The sequence below is a fragment of the Eumetopias jubatus genome, unplaced genomic scaffold, assembly GCF_037043125.1.
Source record: "Eumetopias jubatus isolate StellerSeaLion01/CBP00866 unplaced genomic scaffold, mEumJub1_p1.0 scaffold_13, whole genome shotgun sequence".
Lineage (NCBI taxonomy): Eukaryota > Metazoa > Chordata > Mammalia > Carnivora > Otariidae > Eumetopias > Eumetopias jubatus.
Genome location: NW_028274819.1, coordinates 67,275,594 through 67,299,085, shown reverse-complemented (window position 1 = coordinate 67,299,085; position 23,492 = coordinate 67,275,594). Strand labels below are relative to the sequence as shown.

Here is a 23,492-nt window from a genome sequence, read left to right as displayed (position 1 = left end):
TCTCATTCTTGCTGTTTCTTGTTCATAAATATATACAAAGCACCTTATGTTTGGAACAAAAGACCCAACTACTCTCAAGTCTGATTCCCTCAATCTACGTATTTCTCTTAACCAATATATTTCTATAAAAGCAGACATAACACTGTACATACTCCCCATTTCTTTCATTTTTCAATTGCCTGCATTCAAGCTTCTGTGTCCTCTTCTCACTTGCTCTAATATTTCCATTAAGATTTATAATGGTCGGGCACCTGGGTGGTTCAGTTGGTTAAGCGACTGCCTTCAGCTCAGGTCATGATCCTGGAATTCCAGGATCGAGTCCCACATCGGGCTCCCTGCTCAGCATGGAGTCTGCTTCTCCCGCTGACCCTCCCCCCTCTCATGCTCTCTCTCAAATAAATAAAATCTTAAAAAAAAGGATTGCTTATGGTCTAGCTGCAAACCAAATGGCAGTATTTTTTTCAACTGTGCAGAAAGCTTAATTAAATCATTGTATGTGCCACCTATATTTTTAAATTACTATCAAGTTATAGAAAGAGATACAAAGACATAGTTAATACAATTTCCAATAAAAATAAGTAACAATGTATTTAGGGTTTAGTGTATGTCAAGTACTGTTCCAGCTGCTTCACTTGTTTAATCATTTGATCTTTAATAACCCTATGAGGTAGGTATTCTTATCCATGTTTCACACACGAAGAAACTGAGTAAGATGTTCAGTTATTTAGCTCAGCTCATAGGTGCAGAGCCAAGACTTAAATTCAGCTTAGTTCTAGAGCTTACACTTAATCACTACATTATATAGCTTTCGTCAGTTAAAAGAACTACAAAAATGATCATTACAAAAAGGGCGTATTTTATTACTTTCAACATTTCTTTTTATCACAATGAAAATAAACACACAGCTTTAAAAAAATAAATTTTTATTAAAAGCAGTAGAGTCTGAGCAGGAGACAGTACAAAGAATGTAAACAATGTAAACATCACTACATTCAGCTCAGCCTGATTGAATGCTGAAAGACAACTCTAAATGCTCTATGTGCCCTTACTAGCAAGATACAGTAATTCTATTATACACAGAAAACACACCTAATTTTGATTAAGAAAAAGTATTTTATCGAAGTCGATCCCAGCGCCAAATACTGGCATCATCACAAACAGCTATAAGGATACTGCTATCCCTGCTAAAACTGGTTTGTCGAATAGCAGCACCACATTTATGATGAGTCAGTGTTGTACATCTAGGAAAAAACAAGACAACACGTTAAATGCCATTCATAAAAAATGTTGTATCAAATTAAACCAGTGAATTAGAAAACAAATAGATGTTCCAAGTCATATGGAAAGCATTTAAAACATTACTAAGAGAATTCAATTTCTAATTTCATAAAATTTGGGTATATTTTATATATATGTATTTTAAATATTTTATTTATTTATTTGACAGAGACACAGTGAGAGAGGGAACACAAGCAGGGGGAGTGGGAGAGAGAGAAGCTGGCTTCCTGGTGAGCAAGGAGCCCAATGCAGGGCTCGATCCCAGGACGCTGGGATCATGACCTGAGCCGAAGGCAGATGCTGAACAACTGAGTCACCCAGGTGCCCCTATATTTTATATTTTAAAAAAAGAAGCAACTTGTCACCAAAGTACTCATGATAAACAGTCATTATGAAAATAAAAAGTATTTTAAAATAACCGAGTCATGTAAATGTTAAAAATGATTTAAGAATGGTACTTCAATTATCAATTACTTCCTATCTATTGGCATAACATTTGAGAAAAAGGCAGAAATTATCAATAAAAATTTCTTTAAAAAGATTTTTACGAGAGAGAAGGCACACAAGCAGGGGAGAGGGGCACATAAAAGGAGAACCAAAGACTCCCACAGAGCAGGGAGCCTGATGCAGGACTTGATCCCAGAACTCTGGGATCATGATCTGAGCCGAAGGCAGCCGCTTAACCGACTGAACCACCCAGGTATCCCTAATCAATAAATATTTCTAAATACTTACTTGGCTTTATGAGGATCTTCTACTTCTAAATCCCAAACATAAAGTTTGCCGACCTGATTGCCCAATGCAAGCATCTGTATAAACATATTTTTAAAAACACCAAATTATTAAAATAGGTATAGAGCCTTCAAGCATTCCTAAGACATATTCGTATTTCAGAAAAACCTCAGCTCCAGGCTTTGGCTATGCTCACGATTAGTTTTTTGCATCTTATATTTCTGATTTTTAATGGAGATAACAGCAACTAATACTTCAGAGGTATCCTGAGTAAATCAGAAGGCATTCTGCAAACTTATGAAGGACTTTACAATTTACATTGTTAGCATGTACTTTATTCTATTCTGCCTTAAAGAATTATAGCAAAAGCTACAGACAGCTCCTCCAGTTTTCTGACAGAAATAAATATCCAGGTAATTTGTTACTACAAATTCCTAACACCAACCTCTTTCAAATTTTAGATAACTTGTAGTTTGCCCCATCTTCCATGTTGATTTTTCTCCAAACTTTTCTACAAAAAAAGCTACCTTAATAACAGATGTTATGGAAAGTAAGCACCTCACTGCCACCATTGACACCTGTCAATTGCATTTATACTAAGCATTGCAGATGGTGTGCAGAACCACAAGGGTAGAATAAATAACATCACTGGCCAAAGTAATCAACATAAAATATCAAGGTAGATTCTTACAGGAAACAACATGGATGCACAACAGAGAAAAGTGAAATTACAATGGTCTTAAGTTTAAAATGTAAAAATATGTTGCTACCTTTTGCCAGAAATCCATAGAAAACCTCATGTACCAAATGTCACACTGGCTGTAATCGAATCGCCCAAGAATAGTCACATTAGATTCACTGGGTTTAATTTTATCTATATCATCTTCCATTTTGCCAGGTTTCCAGCACACAATGGCATTTTCACAAGACTTTAAAAGAGAGAAATGAGAAAAAAAGAAATATTACATATAGAACTGAATTTTAAATATTAAAAACAAAGCGCTTTTTTATCTTTTTAGAATCAACAGTCTTAAAACCTGGTTATCCATCTACTAAATACAGTGATATACATTTATATTACAGATCACTTATATTTACAGAGTCAATGTCCACACCTGAGGACAAGAAGTCGTATTACAACAGAATTTAACAATATTCAAAAGCATTATATTATCTGGAATATTCATTTTGAAGTCACAATTTCTCTTCCAAACCAAATCCATCTCTAGATACTGTGGCACCCAGAAACTGGAGTGTTTTATAACAAAAGGTAAAATTACAAAAACCCTATACAAATGCATGGCTCTTCAATATGGCCCCTGCTTAGAGGCCTTAGAGATCAGATTATATAGAAGGCAATGAACTCAGGGGTTTTAACATCAAGACATTGATATGGGGATAGGACTGAACTAGACTAAGTTACACCTTCTTATTCTAATATCATTATCTTTGCACACATTCTAGTTAAGCAGCAAGTGATAAGGAATACAATGGAAGAAAAACTGCAACACAGTGGGCACTATGCGTATTATAGGTCAGTGGTGTGCCAACTGAGGGACATTTGGCAATGTCCCTGCCCTTTAGTAGGTTAGAGGCGAGAGATGCTGCTGGATGGCCCCTCCCATAAAAAAAAAAAAAAAAGAACGATCTAGCCCAACAGAACCTGGACTGAGAAATGCCTGTGTAGGGAAGAGTGCCTCCTGGAGTTTACATGACACAGCCTACACAGTCCCATGGGGCAGCTCTGTCCGGTTCACTGACATATGAACATTTTAACAGCAGGGCCACAGGAAGACTAGGGAGGGGACAACACCCCTCCCCCCGTTTTTCTTCTCTTGTCTTTTTTAGATTATATAAAATCCCAGGGCTATATATCTGATACACAAGTTCTTTACTGTAAAGTACCTTAGATTAGAGATCACCCACTTTGATGATCTAACTAAATGCACAATTGGATTGATAGCCTGTAGACTTCCCTCAAAAGACTCATCTTGGTCCCAACCCTACTCAGAATCTCTACAAGGGAAGGCTGAAGCAGAACAATTATGACATAGTTCTTCAAGTGCCTGTCACCGATTACACTGGTAAAGGATCCTTAATTAGTAGAGTCCCCTCATGAACTAAAACTTAAGGAGGTAAGGAGAATTTGTTCGCTGTAATGGATGACTGCACTTGAAAAATCATCTAGAGAGCTTTTTAAAATTACGAATTTCCAGGTCCTTGTGCCAGATTTAGAAAACTCTGGGACTGAGGCCTAGGAATCTATTTTTACAATGTTCTCCTAGTGATTCTGATGCAGAAATAGATTTGAGACCACCAATACAGTTCATTCAGGTCAGCTTCCTGAAACCTAAAATGCAGAAATCCTTTCCTTTCGTCTGATTACGTTCTAAGAAAAGAAATTTTAGAGCTAGTGGCTTTTCTACTTCCAAAACAATGGAGTAGATGTACTTTCCCCTATTTATCCTCACTATAGCTTAAAAGACTGAGTATCAAATATAAAGCAAACATAAGACTTTGAAAGGTAGAGAGAAGGTAGGCTGGTTTGGAACCTTGGGACTTCAGGATGTTGAGTTCCTTGGTTTTCTTCTGCCTCATTTATGTACCCGACTGGATACTAGAAAAGGCAGCAGCAGCTCAGCAATACCCACGGGTTAAGTCCAAAATACCCCCAACAAAAGCCTGCTCTCTCTAATAACCAAAGAACCAGGGAAGTGACAACCTAGCAGGTGAGAAAATTTTCAAACACTCTACTCCAGCCAAACACCACAGAAAAAAACTGTGGGCCCATGCTCACATGAACCAGCAAAGGCCCAGTGGGGAGCACTTCTCAGGTGTAACTCTGCACCTCAAATGCATACCTGACCCTCCCTACCCCTCACCCATAATGAAGTAACTTTCTCCTCCTCCTCTTTGTCTGGGGTGGTATCAGAGGCAGCCTAGCGGAGTTAGCATGTTTACCATCATCCACAACCCCCGTGTCAGTGGAGACCACTCTGGGGAACAGTAATGAGACACCACCATCTTGACTTCCCCACCACCTGCCAATCATGAATTAGTGCTCCCCTTCCCCAGCTGAAAATTTATCAGAGGAAGAATGTGCAAAACATCTAAATAAAATAAGATGCACAGTCTTGTAGTATCAACAATCAAAATATCTAGATCTCAATCAAAAATTCACTTGTCATACCAATAATCAGAAAAACCTCAACTTTAATGCTAAAAGACAATAAATGCCAACAATGAGAAGCATAGGTGTTGGAACTGTCTGACAAGGATTTTTAAAGCAGCCATCATAAAAATGCTTCACTGAAAAAAATGCTTCAATGAGCAATTATAAACACACTTAAAAACAAGAACAAAGTCTCAGCAAAGAAATAAAAAGAATCAAATGGAAAATTCAGAACTGAAAAATACTATAACCAAAATAAGAAAATCAACCTAAAGGTTCAACAAGTGTCAGTAAATTTAAAGTCAGAAAAACAGAAAACTACCCAATCCAAACAAAAGGAAACAAACGAAAAAAGAGAGTCCCAGGGGTCAAATAAAAGATCTAACATTTGTATCGTTAGAGTTCGAAAGGAGTGGAAGAAGAGAGCAGGTCTAAAAAAGAATCTGAATAATGGCTGAAAGGTTTCCAGATTTGGCACAACTGTATCTCCAAAGGACATAAATTTACTACAATTTAAGGTGAGTGAACTCCAAAAGATAAAATCCAAAGAAATCAAGGTACATCATATTCAAACTTCTGAAAACTGAAAAGACAAAAAAATCCTGAAAGCAAGTAAGACAAAACACCTTATGCTGAGAAGAAAAACAATTCCAATGATGGCAGGTGTCTCATCAGAAACCACAGACCCTAGAAAGAGGGAACACAACATTTTTCAAATGGGCAAAGAAAATAACTGTCTAGGTAAAATCCTCTATCGACTGAATATACCTTTCAGGAATGAAGGAGAAATGAAGACATTCTCAGATGAAGAAAAACGAAGAATTTGTCACCAACAGAACTACCCTAAAAGAATGGTTACAGGCAGTTTTATAAACACAAAGGAAATAATATGAGAAGGAATCTTGGAACATCAGGAAGGAACAATGGAAAAAGCAAAATGAGTAGTAAATACTCTCCTTTTCCCCTTGAGTTTTTAAATTATGTTTGATGGTTGAAGCAAAACTAGTAACATTTTTTGATGTTTTTCCCAATTATAAAGGGAATATTTAAGACAAACTATAAATGGTGGATAAAGTAACAAAGGAAAATTAGGTTTCTACACTTCACGTCAAGTGGTAAAATGTTGATACACAATAGACAGGTTACATAAATATGTTTTTATATTTATTATTGCATGGTAGGCATATCTTTAGGCAATTTTTTACTTTTAATCTACACCTATTTTATACCTAAAATGACTTTCTTATAGATAGCATTAACAAAAATAAATTATAACAAAAGGTAACAAAACAGTTAATAAATATACATATATAACATCTAGAGGAAACACCAAAAAGCTGCATAAAGAAATGTACTTAGGGGCGCCTGGGTGGCTCATCAGTTAAGCACCTGCCTTCAGCTCAGGTCCAGGATCCTGGGATTGAGCCTCGCATCAGGCTCCCCTGCTCGCGGGGAGCCTGCTTCTCCTTCTCCTCCCTGCTCATGCTCTCTCTCAAATAAATCAATCTTAAAAAAAAATGTACTTAATATTACAGATAAATCAAAATGGAATTCTAGGGGCACCTGGGTGGTTCAGCTGATTAAGCATCTGCCTTCTGCATAGGTCATGATCTTGGGGTCCTGGGATCGAGCCCCGAGTCTGGCTCTCTGCTCCCACTTATGCTCTGGTGTGTGCTCTAACAAATAAATAAAAAATAAAAAATCTTAAAAAAAAAAAAAAGTGGAATTCTAAAAAATGTTCACATGGGGTGCCTGGCTGGCTCAGTCAGTAGAACATGGGACCCTTGATCTAGGGCTTGTGAGTTCAAGCCCTACATTGGGCATAGAGCCTACTGACCTACAGGAAATTAGGGAAAAGGCCCAGATAGAAGAAAAAAAAAGAAAACTAAAAGGGTCCAGTCACCAAGACACAGCAATAACAAGCAACTCACAGAGCTGCAAAACATCATAAAAACTGAAAGCAGAAAGGGGAAAAAATCCACAATTACAGCTGGAGACTTCCCCATCTCTCAATATTCGATAAAATAAGTAGACAGAAAAGTCAATGAAGCTGTAAAGAAGTCAACCACACCATTGACCAATAGCACCTAACGGACACTTATGGAACACTCCCCACAAACAGAATTACACATTCCTTTCAAGCTCCCACAGAACATACCCAAGATAGTGCCATAAAAAATCTCAAAAAAGTTTAAAAGAACCCAAATTACAAAGAGTATGCTCTGACCACAATGGAATCAAATTAGAAATCATTAAGAGAAAGATAACAAGAAAATCTCCAATACCTAGAAACTGAACAACACACTTCATATCAAAATTAGTGAGATGCAGCTAAATAAAGGCAGAGAGGAAAATTTATAGCATCTAATACTTATCTTAGAGAAGTCTCAACTCAATAATCTGAGCTCCCACACCTTAATGAAACTAGTAAAAGAGCAAAATACACCGACGGCAAACAAAAGGAAGAAGAGATAAAAAATTGAGGAGCCCCTACCAAGACTTAACAATAAAAAAAAGACAAAATACCATTTCAGGATTGAAGCAGGGCTATCAGTAGAGACCTTGCAGTTGTCAAAAGGAAAATAAGAGAATATTACAAACAACTCTACATATAAATTTTACCTTAGATGTAATGGATCAATTCCTCATACAACACAAACTACCACAACTCACGTAATATGAAATAGTTAATTTGAACAGCTTTATTAATTATTAAGGAAATGGAATCTGTATCTTTAAAACTCTCAAAAATTTCTAGGCCCAGATGATTTAACCAGAGAATTCTAACAACGATTTATGAAGAATTTCTTATCATTTCTTCCAGAAAATAAGAGGGAAAACTTGCCAATTCATTTTATGAAGCCAGGATTATCAATACCAAAACCAGACAAAGACATTACAAAAAACTTCAGACTAGTATTATAACCTCATGAATACAAACAAATCTTTGACAAAATACCAGCTATTAGCAACACATATAAAAAATTACACTATGAACAAATAAACTTATTCTAGGGATACAGGACCAGATCTATTAAAAAAAATTAAATACACTCCATTAACAGGCTAAGTAAGAAAAAGCCACATGATCATATCAACTGATACAGAAAAAGCATTTGACAGAATTCAACACCCATTCATGATAAAATTCTCAAAAAACTAATAAGGGGGATAGTTCTCAACTTGATGGAGAACTATAAAAACATACAGCTAATATACCTAATTGTTAAAGACAGAATTCTTTCCCTTTTAATATCAGGAACAAGTCAGGAATGTCTGATCTTAACACCGCTATTCAACACACAACTGGGAAGTTTGCCAGTGAAATAAGGCAAGGTCAGAAAGGAAGATATTAAACTGTCCCTATAGGCAGATGACATGATGGGCTACGAAAACATTCCCAAGTACTAGACAAAAAACCATGGGATTCAAGGTCAATATGAAAAATCAATTACATTCCTGTATACTAGCAATAAACACAAAAAAATAAGGAACACCATTTATAATCATTCAAAAAAGGGAAGTACTTAGGTATAAATCTAACAAAGCATGCACAGGACTTGTATGCTAAAAGCTACAAAATGCTGATAATAAAAATCCAAGATCTAAATAAATGGAGAGACATACTATGTTCATGAACTGGAGAGTGGAGCAGACATTAATTCCCCATCAAACTGATACACAAATTTAACAAAATACCAAACTCTTCACTGCCCAAAAAACCCCAGCAAGATTTTTTTTTATATAATGTAGACAAGATTATTCTAAAATTTAAACTAGAAAGGCAAAGGAATCAAAATAGCTAAAAACAATTTCGAAAAATAATAAAGTGGAAGAAAACACTTAACCAATTCCAAGACTTATTACAGAGCTACAGTAATCAAGACTGTGTATATATAGTAGTGGTATAGGGAATAGAACAGAAAAACCAGAACAGCCTCACACAGGTAGGCCAAACAATTTTTGACCAAGGTGCAAAAGCAATTCAAAGGAGAAAGAAGTCTTTCAACAAATGGTGCTGAATAATTGGATATCCATAGGCAAAAAATGAACTACTACCTAAACCTCATATAAAAATTAACTCAAAATAGATCATACATTTAATAAAACATAACACTATAAAACTTTTCAAAGAAAACATAGGAAAACATCTTTAGGATCCAGAGCGTGAAGAGCTTTTAAACATAACATCAAAAGCACAATCCATAAAATTTTTTCAAACAAAAATCAATAAATTGAAATTCATCAAAATTAAAACATTTGCTCTGCAAAAGATCCTGTTAAGAGGATGAAAAGACAAGCTACAGACTGGAAGAAAATATTTGCAAACTACGTATCTGACACAGGATTCATATTTAGAATATATTAAGAACTCTCAAAACTCAACAATAAAAAAAAACACAAAACCAATCCAATTAGAAAATGAGCAAAAGATATGAAGAGACATCATCAAAAAGGATATATGGATGGTAAATAAGCATATGAAAAAGATGTTCATCACTAGCCATCAGGGAAATGCAAATTAAGACCACGATGAGATATCACTACACACCTATCAGAACAGCTAAAATAAAAAATAGTGACAATACCAAATGCCGGCGAAGATTCGGAGACACTGGATCTTTCATACATTGCTGGTGGGAATGTAAAATGGCACGGCCACTCTGGAAAATAGTTTGGCAGTTTCTTAAAAAACTAAACGAACTTAACCATGACCCAGCAATTGCCATTCTAGGCATTTATCCCAGAGAAATGAAAACTTATGTCCACACAAAAACCTGTACACGATTGTTCATTAGCAGCTTTATTTGTAATAGCCCCAAACTGCAAAAGGACCAAAATGTCCTACAATAGATGAATAGTTAAACTGTGGTACATCCATACCATGGAATACTACTCAGCAATAAAAAAAGGAAAACTACTGATACACACAACAACTTGGATGGCATTATACTGAGTGGAAAAAACCAATCTTAAAAGGTCCCATACTGTAACATTCTTGAAATGACAAAATTCACATGTGATAAAATGACAACATAGAACTATAAGCACACATTGTACAATGTCAATTTCCTAAATTTGATATTGTATTACAGTTATGTGAGAGGTATGTGGGAGAAATTGGGTGAAGGGCAATATGGGACCTCTCTGTACTTTCTATGAAACTTACTGAGAATCTAATTATTTCATGATCAAAAGTTTAAAAAAAAAAAAAAAGGTAAAACTATACCCGTAAAGCCAAGAAAAAAAGTAAGTCAGGCTCTGTCCAAGAAAATATGAAATGCCCTGAAATCCACATCAAGAAAAGAAATTGGATAGCAATTTTTCCAAATATGACAATCCTAAATGTTCAGATAACATCACCAACAACTAAATTATCAGCAAAAAATATGTAAATATACATCAACACATGAGAGAGAAGGGGATGGCAAACTACAGCCATAGCCAATTCCAGTTGTCTGTTTTGGTAAATACAAATTGACTGAAATGGACACAAACATAACAAAAAACCCACTACTGGCTTTAGGTATTGGTTATTTTATAACATTGGGTATCAGAGAATATCATCTTACAAGTTAACATTTTTCCTGTTATTGCAGCACAAGTTATAATAACTCATCAGGATGTTATATGCCTAAAACAAGTTTCCAAATCTATGAGACTTTAAGGGAAAAAAAAGGAATTTCCCATCTGCCATCCAATTTACCAAACTGTATAAAAAAACTGTGCTCCCTGCAAGGTTCCAACTCACACAAACACAAACAACAGAAGTACAGCTTAACAGCAGTTAGCATACCTTGGAAAGTATCAAATCACCTAACCATCGCACACAATCGACATAATTCCTATGTATGTCTCTGGTGGAAAAGTCAGGAAAGTGAATTTTCTGAGAAATAAATGGCCTGCAATGGAAATGTCAAAAGTTAAAAAGAAAAAAGAATAGTAGAATCACACTAATTTTCACTTTCATATTTATATGACTATTAATTCTGTGTTCCTAGAAAACTGCATACCTTCTTATGGGTTTACTGAGACCTAAAGTCTCATTTCATGTATTTCTGTATTTTTTCCATTATCGGCTCTCAATTCAATTTTCTTATGAAATTTCATTTACAAAAATTATAGCTTCTTATCTTACTATGGAGACCAAAATAAATCACTTCAAATTCTGGCTATCCTAACCAATGATAAGCAGTATCATCTGATTACAGCACTAAAAGTTTCTCATAGAAAACATTAAACTATTCAAACTTTTAAATTTAAGCATAACAGTCTATCAAAGTCAACATATCTACATTATTTCAAAAGATGGTCACCTTTCTAGGAACAATGACACATCATTCCAAAGCCTGCTAAAGACAAGGTTAGATGAGAGTCCTCCCTTGAGCAACAATTTCTAAAAATGGTATCTAACAGGAATTTGGCATTTATTAAGACTTTTCCTGTACTTAGGAAAGTGAAACATAGTGCTATTTTTTCTTTAAAGATGTTTTTGAGAAGACCACCAAGCAGAGAAGTCGCTACCAATTCTATAGTTACTTAAAAGTATACCTAACATTTCTAATCTAGTGATTCAGATTTATACTGAAATAACTAGAAGAATGACATGATGCCATGAATTAGTTGTGTCTTGGGCAACTCACATGTCCTCTCTTTACTTTTCTCTCATATGTAAAAAGGATGTTGGGCTGAATCATCTCAAACATTCTTTCCAGTTCAGATTCTGGGAGCTTTTCTTTATTAAAACATTAAAATGTTATTAATGATCTAATACAAATTCTTAATTCTGCTATAATTATATTAATTGCTTTTTAGCCAAATATGTTAGTGCATTGAACTATTTGTTGATGGTTATAAATTTAACTGATAACCTATTAATAATCTGGTTTGATAACCAGAAAATAAATGCTTTTTGTTAAAACAGAAGTGCAAACGAAGTTAATATACACAGACATACCATAGTGACAGTGAAAGTGTTAATAGTCTGATGAGATTCTGAAAAGACAGTTATTGAATTAAAAATTAAAGCATTTCAAAAATTATTAAGGGGGTATCTGGATGGCTTAGTCGGTGGAATGTGCAACTCTTGATCTTGGGGTTTTAAATTTGAGCCCCACGTTGGGTGTAGAGATTACTTAGAAAATAAAAATCTTTATATATATATATTAAAAATATTGAAATTATATATATATTTTAAGAAAACTGCACAGTTCCCACTCATAGTCAGTCCCATAAAGCAAGGCTCCTGCTTTTGAATTTTCTCCATCTAAAAAAGGGATCATTTAAAGGAAAGCATTACATTATCATGAAATAAAGCCAAGAAACCCATTTAAAAAAAATCATGATTTACTGTCTTGACTTTGAATTTAAAGTGTTGACGAATAATACAAATAATACTATTCTGAAGGGTCCTTTACCCTATCCCACAGAGCAAGTTTAAGCAGCTTAAAATTGTTAAAATGTAAACAGTCAAGCACATGCATACCTAAATAAAAAGTGAAACATGCTACTAAATTAAGATGAACACACAATTTAAAGGGGATTTTGAAAAATGAGCCACAGACTAAAAATAAAGGCTTTGATTTAAAAAATCTTATGGTATATAAATTGGTACCTAAAACTTATTCAAAGAAGGGCTTCTAAACTCAATGTTGGGGGATTATGTAAAAATTTTGGAAAAAGTAAAATGCACCTATCCAATAGCATGAAAAAACAAACTGTTTTCAATAGCACAATTGTTACCTGTTAGTTTTATTTGGATTATAATCATAAGATTCCTTAATTGCATTCATCATTCTCTTTGAATTGATCCTCCAAAGTTTAAGAGAGTGATCCATACCACAGGACATTATTTTTTCACCCAAAAGATCATAATCCTGTATGTAAAGCAGAAAAGCTTAAAATATACAAACTGCCCAAATTAGACTACCCAATTTTCATCTGATGTACAGCATAATGAAAATTCTATTTCAAGTCACACACATTTTGAGTTTATCCATGTAGCCCATAAATCAGTTGTTACTGCTTCCGAGACTTATTTTTTTTCCAAGATTTAGTTTTAACTGATTAGTCATAACTACAGTATATGAACTTATACAATATGTAAGTCAAGAAAGTAAACTGTTTGAATTTAGTTTTATCTATTCAATTATCTTTAAATATTTCCTTTGCTTTATTCTGAAGGTAAATTGAATGAAGTAAAACAATTATTCTATGACACAAAGACCTGAGTAAGTCTGTTAGTACTCTCTGTCCAACCCTGATTAAACAATGAAATCGACAGCTGTAAACTATACAGTTGGTCCTTGAACTTAAATTTTACTTTATCTGTGTATCTAAGTCAAAATGCTTATTATATTGGTTTTAAATTCACTTTTTAAAAGAATAAACAGCAGAAGGGGGCCTGGCTGGCTCAGTCAATAGGGCATGCAACTCTTGATCTCAGGGTTATGAGTTCAAGCTCTACACTGGGTGTAGAGATTACGTAAATAAAATCTTAGGGGCGCCTGGGAAGCTCAGTTAGTTAAGCATGTGCCTTCAGCCATCAGGCTTGTGCTGTCAAATAAAATCTTTTAAAAAATAAATAAAATCTTTAAAAAAAGGGAAGAAAACAGTAGAGAGTTCTATTTGAGGAGGAAATTTTCCTTATTAATCTAGCTATTCTGTGTTAATCCAACCTTTGAATTGATCATGAACACTGTTTTTACAAAAGCCTAAGGGCTTTAGATTTGGTGTTCGCTGAATTCAGAAGTCTGGTTGCTGTTACTTCTAATTATCTCACTGTCAATAGCAACAAGACACCCTTAGAGTCGGTAGCTCTAATTTATATTTCTTAAAGGATGGTAGTCATGCCTCTTAGGACACATAATACCAGATGGAAGAATGCTTCTGCAACTTTTAGAAAATCCAAGGCAACAAGGTAGCTGAAGGTAGGTATGATACTCACAAAAGCATACAAACTCCAACTACAGAAATATTTCGTACTTCCAAATAAAAAGCTACTGGCTTCAAAACAACGTGCCCCTTTACGCAGTTTAATAAAATACTGAAGAACTGTAAAACCACTAGATAAGCTATAAATGGAACGTAAGTAAAGCTAAAATAATGTAAAAATGTGAAAATACTAGCTGACTAAAAATACCAACATACCATTAAAATGGATCAATAGATTATAATACATAAATATAAAGGTAACACCATGACAAAGAGTTCTCTAAAACTTAGTTTAAGCATAAATAAACACTTCCTAAAAATGGATCTTGTATTTCAACTTCAAATAAAAGATGAAAGTTGATCTCAATTGCTAACTAGCTTAACCTTTTATTTTTTTTAAAGATTTTTATTTATTTATTTGAGAAAGCAATATGAGAGAGAGAGAGAGAGAGAGAGAGCGCGCGCGTGCACATGAGAGGGGGGAGGGTCAGAGGGAGAAGCAGACTCCCTCCCCGCCAAGCAGGGAGCCCGATGCGGGACTTGATCCCAGGACTCCAGGATCATGACCTGAGCCGAAGGCAGTTGCCGAACCAACTGAGCCACTCAGGCGCCCAACCTTTTTCTTTAATAACTGAGAAACAGCAAAACACAAGTTGGCTTGGTGATTTCTGACTAACAAGTTCACGGTATTCTTTCATGAGAATCGAGGTGCTGGTATAAGGTGCGAGAGTACGGATAAAGCACAAAAAGCCTTACTCGCTTTATTCCTTCATCTGTAAGTAAAAACCTTGTTATGTCACAAGTAAATGAGTGCCTGGCAGGCTATATGAAACGAACCATATGCTTTCTTATAAGAGTTCCATGGGGACTGTTCAGAGCTCTACACCTGAAGGTCACTGCCCTGCAGCTTTCAACTTACAGCACTTAGAACTTCATCTCTGTGCCCTTCCACGCCTCCAAATATCGCCACCAGAGTGTCTGTTTGGATATTCCACAATCGTAATGCATGATCTAGTAAAGACATGAAAAAAATTTTTTTAAATGGACTTTTATCATTCATTTACTCTGGACTCTCAAAACCTCTTTAAAGACGTACAAACTACAAAAGTTTGGACTTAAGTAATGCACAGTGAGAATTAAGAATGGAATCTTCATTATATAACAACTTAACATATTTACATCAACATGCAGACTTAACTAAGTATGAGCTCAAACTCTCCAGATCAAAAAGAAGTATTTATATGGTCTTAAAATATGTTTAGCTTATTTGCCTCAAATAATTTCCTTTAAATAATATCCTAATTTGATAGGAGTTATGCTCATTTACAAATTGAGGGGACTACAAGATTTCTAAAGTAACCCCAAAATAGGATTAAAAACATACAACTTATTTCTATAGTATTATAGACCTCTTAGAAATATAACTAATTTGAACAATCTCATTTTCCACTAAACATTAGCAACAAAAATATACAGCAACATTAATATAAAAATCTACAGCTTGAAATACAACAATGCCCATATTGTACATGATTATTAACATATTCCATACACTAGAAGGTGGTAATAAATTGTTTACTAGTGGAAATTAACACTTATAAAAATTATTCCTTGATTCTAATTGTGTACAAGTTTTTACGTGGACATCTGTTTTCATTTCTCTTGACTACATATACACACATAGGAGCTGTATTTCTATGTTTAACTTTTTGAGGAACTGCTAGACTATTTTTTATTGTGTACATTTTACTTTCCCACCAGCAATGTATGTGGGGGTTCAAACTTCTCTACATCCTAATCAACATAGGTTACTGTCTTTTTTTTTATTACTGTCATTCTAGTAGGTATTAAGTGGTCTCATTGTGTTTTTGATTTGTATTTCCCTAATGATAAATGATACTGAGCACCTTTTCATGTGCTCACTGGACATCTGTGTATATTCTTTAGAAAGTCTATTCAAAACCTTTGCCCATTTTTTAAAGGGTTGTCTTTATTGTTGAATTGTAAAGAGCTCTTGATACAAATCCCTTATTAGATAACATAATTTGCAAAATATTTTCTTATATCCTATAGGTTATCTTTGCACTTACTGACACAAAGTGGAAAGAGCAGGGTTAGAGAGTTGTGGTATTTAATAAGAGTGAGGCATTATGACCTGTATTACTTGTAAAGAAATACTTGGGCCCAGCTACTATTATCAAGAAAAGAGAAAAAGTTAACAGCTCTTAGGTGTTGACTTCCAAGCTTAAGCCTTGGTAGGTAAAGAAAAATCACACTGAAGCATTTTCATGGAAGAGTTTTGATTTGAGGACATCTTTTAGTATGAGCAGATTGTGGGGGGAAGGTTATACGTTTGACAAGCCTTTAAGAATAAACTTGACTAGATAATAATGCAGAAGTAAAAAGAACAATCAAGGACAGAATGTAGAAATAACACAGATGATTTCAGAGAGCTCAGAAATTAAGAGGCTTGTCTGAACCCTGACTAAACTTATAATGCCAATATAAGCATACAGAGGAAAGCAAGGCTTTCTTTATACATACAGGAAGTATTTCAGAGAGCTTATGCTGGAGAACTTAGCATTTTAAGGAATTCTATTAGGGAATCCTTTATAAAATAAAAATTTTATATATGAAAAAGCAACACAGATTTTCAGATGCATTATTTCTTATTACATGACTGGTCAGTGATAAGGAGATTTACAAAACTTATTCTTAAAAATGTCATAACTTTGGTGGATCTGCCACTTAAAATTAATAAAGCTTAGTAAAATAACTGAGGATGAACCATCATAATACACTATTGTGAATAAGGGTGACACATTCTTAATTTTCAGTACCAGTTATTTTATTTATGTCTGATGTTAACAGTCCATTTCACGGTCCTTTTACCTAATTCTTGGTCTAGGGATGCTACTGTAGCCTGAGATTTTTCTACTAAAAACGTACTTTATAAATTCTAAGTCTGTTTTTTTTTTTTAATACCTTAGAACTCTTTGTCCCTTAAAAAAAAAAATCATTCCCAAATAAATAGGACTAAAGAAACATTTGCTTCTCTTACCTTTACTTACTGACAGGAGAAGATTTGGATCTCTTGGGTGGAATTTCAGCTCATTGATAGCATTTCCATGGCCAACATAATGCTACAATAAATTTGTAACATTCAACTTTCATTTTAAAATCAATAAATTCTTTCATTAATCTTAAAAGAATGGAAATACAGTTTCACTTAAAGTAGTGGTTCCCAACCCTGGCTGCGTATTAAAATCACCCAATGAAGTCAAAGGAAAAAAAAGATGCTCAAGTCCTATATGCAGGTATTTTGATTTGACTGGCTTAGCGGAGACCCAGGCAAGGATTTAAAAGATCCTCAGGTGATTCTAATGTGCCCCAGGGTTAAAAACTTCTGATTAAAGTGATCTGCAAAACTTCTTAGTATCAAATTCCCAGGCGTCACCTTTCAGTTCTTTATGAGTCCTTGACTCTCTATCACTAATTAGGATGTTTGGAAAAAGTACTCACTCTTCCCTTATAGTTCATCTAGAGCATCTCAGAATAAGGCAAAGCAGGAGGGAAATTATTCTTTTTTAAAAAATTGCAAATAATAAAAACTTCCCACTTATTCCTTAGTTTGTATTATCAAATGTGACAAAGGTCTCAAAAGACTTGTCTAAAGGAAGCAAAAAGCAAAGTACAAATCAAATTAGAAATTGTACAGATACTGAGATTCCACTAGTTTTAAATTAAAAATGACAAGTTTTCACAAATGTGTATTCAAAATAGGGCAGATCTGCAATTTAACCAAAAACTCACCTTTATGCACTGCATTGTTATGGGATTAATTATCCTAATTATGCCTCTAGATCCAGCCACAGCCAGCAAAGGATGGCTTGTATTGCTATCATACGTCCATGCACAAGTGTAAAAGTTTTCATCAGCCTAAGAAATGCCAGTTAAGAAATATAATTTGTTTTTGAAAAGTAAACATGTCAATGATTATACTATCTACTACACGGAAACCTCTATAAAGAAATGCTTGAGTTTTTGACACAGAAGTTCTCATTTCTCCTTATATTACCATATTTAAACAATGGACATTTTAGGTCTACAATCTACACCAAATGGTCAAACAGAACCAGTCCTTCCATTCAATTTTGATTACTATTTAGATGCTTGCATAAATACTCAACTCTGTCATTTGAAAGCAACCATAGACAATATGTAAATGAATGGGTATAGTTGTGTCCCAGTAAAACTTTTACAACAACAGGTAGCTAGCCCCACAGGCTATAAATTGCTGACCCTTGTTTTATCCCAGTATGTCTGATGATGCATCTCTATTCAGTTTGATAGAGTTAACTATTAGTTTTCCACCTTTTCCTGTGAGACTTGCCCAATATGGCTATAGGTCACTTCTTTCCATATAAACTATTGAAGTCTGAATATCCTTGTTTGCTGGGTTTCTCAAAGGATCTGAAAGAAACACTATCACCAACCTTTGTCTAACCTTTTGGCTTTTTAGACCTTTCTTTTTTTTATGTACTTACGTTTTGCAGTATTTTATTTCCTACACAAACTGTGTTTACTTTTTCCCTATAGGCTTTGTTGTTCAAATACTCGGTATGACTGCCAGTCACAGCTTCTGATCAATCCCAATTCACTAATATTAACAACCCTGAAGTGATAAAATTCTAAGCAAGGTCAAAGAAACGGAGGTTTTAGCTATTCTTTGCTATGATTTCCATTACTGGATTTCCAATGCTCTTCTCCCTAGCCACTTCTCCCCACTGTCTCATATTCACCTTACAATGCATTTCTGGGGATCAGGAAAATTAGATAAACTAGATACGAGGAATCTCTTGGGTGATAGTAAAGGAACAGCACTGGTTAAAGGACAGTATAACTTAAGGGAACTAATTAATTTAGAAAAGTTTTGGTATACTTATTGAAAGTCAATTTCTTTAGCCAAAGATACTAAAAACTCAAGAAAGGATACATCAGCATCCACATAAGATTGCAACAACCGGATTTCTCCTTGTGAGTGACATTCATATAAGGTAACCTAATAAAAACAAAAATATAGTAAGTTTTATCTCAAACACAGAAACCACATTCTCTTCACCTCTGCAACATATTTTAGTCACAAATGTGTCTTAAAGATACTACAGAAACTGTTTTAAAACAGCTTCTTTAAACTTAAGGAAGCATTATAAAGCCTAATGTATTATATAATTTCCTGAGTATATTAAATACTGTATTAATAATAATGGTTTCTATTTCCAATGTTTTAAATTTAGATCTCATTCATGTAATTGCACCAGCCGTTCAAACTGAATACCTCAAAGTAAAGTTGCAGTTTATCATTTTTTAATTAAGTTCTTAAAGTCTTTGGGTAGTTTAAGAATATTTACATATTACTTTACATATAAGAAAGCCTATAATTTGCCTAAATAATGTTTTTCTCATGGACACAGCTCATATTTAACTTTTTTTTTTTAGATTTTATTTATTTGACAGAGAGAGAGAGAGAGTGAGAGCAGGAACACAAGCAGGTAGAGTGAGAGAGGGAGAACCAGGCTTCCCACCAAGCAGGGAGCCCGATGCGGGGCTTGATCCCAGAACCCTGGGATCATGACCTGAGCTGAAGGCAGATGCTTAATGACTGAGCCATCCAGGTGCCCCAAATATTAACTTTCTGATGTATGGTGGTCCTTTTTATTTGCCATATATTCTAAAGTTAATATATACACTATGTACAATTAAACTTTAATAAATTTCTTTCCATTTTTCTTATAGCCTATAGTCACGTTAGCAATAACTTATTAATTTTAATAGAAGTATATAAGAACTCCATAAAGATCCTATAAATTATCACTGCCTATTAAATTAATAAAATCGCTACATTAATAGTTTAAAAAATATTCCTTATCAGGGCACCTGGGTGGCTCAGTCATTAAGTGTCTGCCTTCGGCTCAGGTCATGGTCCCGGAGTCCTGGGATCCAGCCCCGCATCAGGCTCCCTGCTTGGCAAGAAGCCTGCTTCTCCCTCTCCCACTCCCCCGGCTTGTGTTCCCTCTCTCCCTGTGTATCTGTCAAATAAACAAAATCTTAAATAAAAATAAATAAAAAATATTCCTTATGACTGCTAAAATAGGTTATGTCCTAGAAGATAATTTTTCTTTTTTCTTTAAAAAAAAAGTCCAAACAGAACTTTTTATAATTCAATAAACTATGTAATGGCCTTCCATGTCATTTTAAATGAAATTACGGATACTTTTTATTACAATGCCTGAACATTTAATTTAAATAAGGACACCGAAGCACAAATTATAACTAATTCTGATATTATCATGGCCAAGTTAGTGAAGTATAAACTTAGGTTTACAGTGATGTCTTTTTTTTTTTTTTAAAGATTTTATTTATTTATTTGAGAGATAGAGAGCACGAGAGGGAAGAGGGTCAGAGGGAGAAGCAGAGGGAAGAGGGTCAGAGGGAGAAGCAGACTCCCCGCTGAGCAGGGAGCCCGATGTGGGACTCGATCCCGGGACTCCAGGATCATGACCTGAGCCGAAGGCAGTCGCTTAACCAACTGAGCCACCCAGGCGCCCGGTTTACAGTGATGTCTTAAAAGTAGATTCAAATTAATTAATGCACTATGTTCCCAACTAGGAAAAAATAACCTAATATTTTCTTGAACCTGTATCACTTTCCCCATGAATTTTTTTTCCCCAAAGAATTTAAGAACCAGACTACATGTCACAAGTCACATTTGGCTAAACACCCAAGAAAATCTGTTATCCCATGTTACCAAGTGCAATAGCCAAGTTTCAAATTTTCAGGATTTCAACGACCTAGTAAAAGCACCAGAGCCTTAACCCTCCTTAAAGGAAGTTTTACAGGAAATTACCTAAAGCCAAATTTTACTTTTTTAGAAAACAGTAATAGAAAGGATCTAGCCCAGAATGGATGTATGTGTGCTTGTTATGATTTGAAAAATACTGAGCTGACAACTCCCTTGTTAGGAGTTAACTTTGTTTGAGAACAGAATACCAACACTGAGAAACAAAAATACAGAAAACTGTGCATTAAAACCACATTCTTGGGGCGCCTGGGTGGCTCAGTCATTAGGCAGCTGCCTTTGGCTCAGGTCGTGGTCCCAGGGTCCTGGGATAGAGCCCCACATCAGGCTCCCTGCTCAGCGGGAGGCCTGCTTCTCCCTCCCCTACTCTCCCTGCTTGTGTTCCCTTTCTCTCTCTGTCAAATAAATAAATAAAATCTTTAATAAAAACAAACAAAACCAAAAAACCACATTCTTTTATTGCCTAAGAAACTTAGTACAACTAATAAAGAAGCATAAAATTTTATTTTACTCAAAGTAACAATGTATGTACCATCTCTCAGATTCACTCCTCTTCACCTCTTGGGCTAAAGGCAGAGGAAATGACTTGTTATTTGTTGCCAACGTGTACCTAATTAGTCTATCTCCTCTGTTTTTTTTCCAAATACAACAATAAATTTCTACGTTATTCCTCATAACTCCTAGTACAGTATTAATGGATAACCAGAATGTCGGCTAATGCAAAATTAAGAGAACAATTTTTCCCTGAGGTGATTTCAATAACTAACTCCAAAGACTCCCAGGAAAGCACTAAGGACTCTTCCTGTTCTCCATTTATTTAGAAGTGAACAGAATAATAAGTCTTTGCAGTCCACCAGTTCAGCCACTGGCTTAACTAAAAAGTTAAACAGTAGTTTATGTTAAAATGTGCCGGCATGCTTCCTCCCTACACTTCTCTCAGTTCAAGATACTTTTGGCTTCCTTAAATAAAAACAAATCTAACAGATGTTTATCGCAAATAGTTAAAATACTTTCAATAAATATATAAAGCCACTGGATTTATGCTTTGCATTTACAGAGAGCCACTAAGCAAGTTTATTATTTTTAAGAAACTACAGACTTTATATCCTAATTTGAATGACAGACAACTATTAAAACTGCTTCCAAAAATAGGAGTCAATTCTTTCAGTCACACAAAATAAATAAGGACAAAATATAAACAAACTGGCAGTAATATATGAAATAAAGATGTATTTCAGGAGTGAATACTAGGTTCTAACAATGACAATTTCTAGAATATTACATAAGGAGTACTGTTAAATTAGCTATGCCAAATTTACTTCAAAATCATTACACTGCAATATTTTAACACCCGAGTCTAATAATCAAGCCAAATGCCAAATAGACCCCTGAACACTCACTCTGTTGCTTCCTACAGTTGCAAACACTAATGGATCTCCTTCTTTACTGTGCCAGTTAAACTGTACTCCAAACAATGGTTGATTATGATCTTCCTGTAAAATAATCATAAAATAGAAAAGTTACTATACTTTAGAGACAAAAGAATGGTGAACTGACCATTTCCCCCTCACAACTTTTTTTTCAAAATGTAGGCCACTACTTAAATCAGAGGTCAGGTAACAAGCACTCATCTAAGAAAACACTCTGATATTTGCCTTCTATTTTCTTAAACCCAATCATATTCTTCTGATCAAAATTAAACTGGATAATTGTTATAGATGCATTTAATCTCTTGGGACATAAGGACATAACTTATGTTTCTCAAACAGGAAATGAACAAATACACCAAGAATTAATACAGCACCTCTAACACTAAACTTTATTAGGTTTAATTTCTCCCTTGTAAAGTGAAGCATACTAGACTCCATTCAAATCACCACTTCTATTATTGCTATAAAACAATTTCAAATAATCTTGAATTTGGGTCCTTAGAAAAAAAATCCCAGTAAGTCTCATAATGAACAAGAATACCTGAGCAGTGGGGACCAGGGAAAGCAAAGGACTGTAGCTTCAGTTATCAGGACCACTATAAGGAGGTGCATAAAATACAAGTACAGGTGACCCTTGAACAACAGGTTGGAACTGCACAGAGCCAATTAAACACGGATTTTTTGGATACAGTACTGTAAACATATTTTTTCTTTTCTTTCTTAAAAAAAAAAAAAAGATTTTATTTATTTATTTGACAGAGAGAGCACAAGTAGGCAGAGGGAGAGGGAGAAGCAGGCTCCCTGTGGAGCATACCCTGGGATCACAACCTCAGGTGAGGGCACATGCTTTACTGCCTGAGCCACCCAGGCAACCCTGCAAATGTATTTCTTCACATTTTCTTTGCTCTACCTTACTTTACTGTAAGAATGCAGTATGTAATACATACGACACACAAAACGTGTTAATCGACTTTATGTTACTGGTAAGGTATGTTACTGACTTCTAATCAGCAGAAGGTTATTAGTAGTTAGGTTCTGGGGGAGTCAAAAGTTAAACTTGGATTTTCAGCTGCACAGGAGTGGGGGC

At 34.9% G+C, this 23,492-nt stretch overlaps 1 protein-coding gene across 2 annotated transcripts in view; it reads right to left on the bottom strand.

Annotated features, from left to right (window-relative positions):
• Window positions 1–906: 906 nt before the first annotated feature.
• The window catches only part of EED (embryonic ectoderm development), a 29,063-nt gene continuing 6,477 nt past the window's right edge, over window positions 907–23,492 (bottom strand). Inside the window, exons 3-13 of one of the 2 annotated variants that reach the window (XM_028126788.2) lie at window positions 22,376–22,468; window positions 19,113–19,178; window positions 17,930–18,055; window positions 17,178–17,259; window positions 15,036–15,127; window positions 12,926–13,059; window positions 10,980–11,085; window positions 9,772–9,846; window positions 2,781–2,939; window positions 2,014–2,087; window positions 907–1,241 (exon numbers count right to left, since the gene is read on the bottom strand). In XM_028126788.2, the coding sequence (XP_027982589.1) occupies window positions 1,115–1,241; window positions 2,014–2,087; window positions 2,781–2,939; window positions 9,772–9,846; window positions 10,980–11,085; window positions 12,926–13,059; window positions 15,036–15,127; window positions 17,178–17,259; window positions 17,930–18,055; window positions 19,113–19,178; window positions 22,376–22,468 (1,134 nt within the window). In that variant the 3' untranslated portion in view covers window positions 907–1,114. The remainder of the gene's footprint in view (window positions 1,242–2,013; window positions 2,088–2,780; window positions 2,940–9,771; window positions 9,847–10,979; window positions 11,086–12,925; window positions 13,060–15,035; window positions 15,128–17,177; window positions 17,260–17,929; window positions 18,056–19,112; window positions 19,179–22,375; window positions 22,469–23,492) is intronic. The other variant, XM_028126789.2, reaches the window with a different exon arrangement.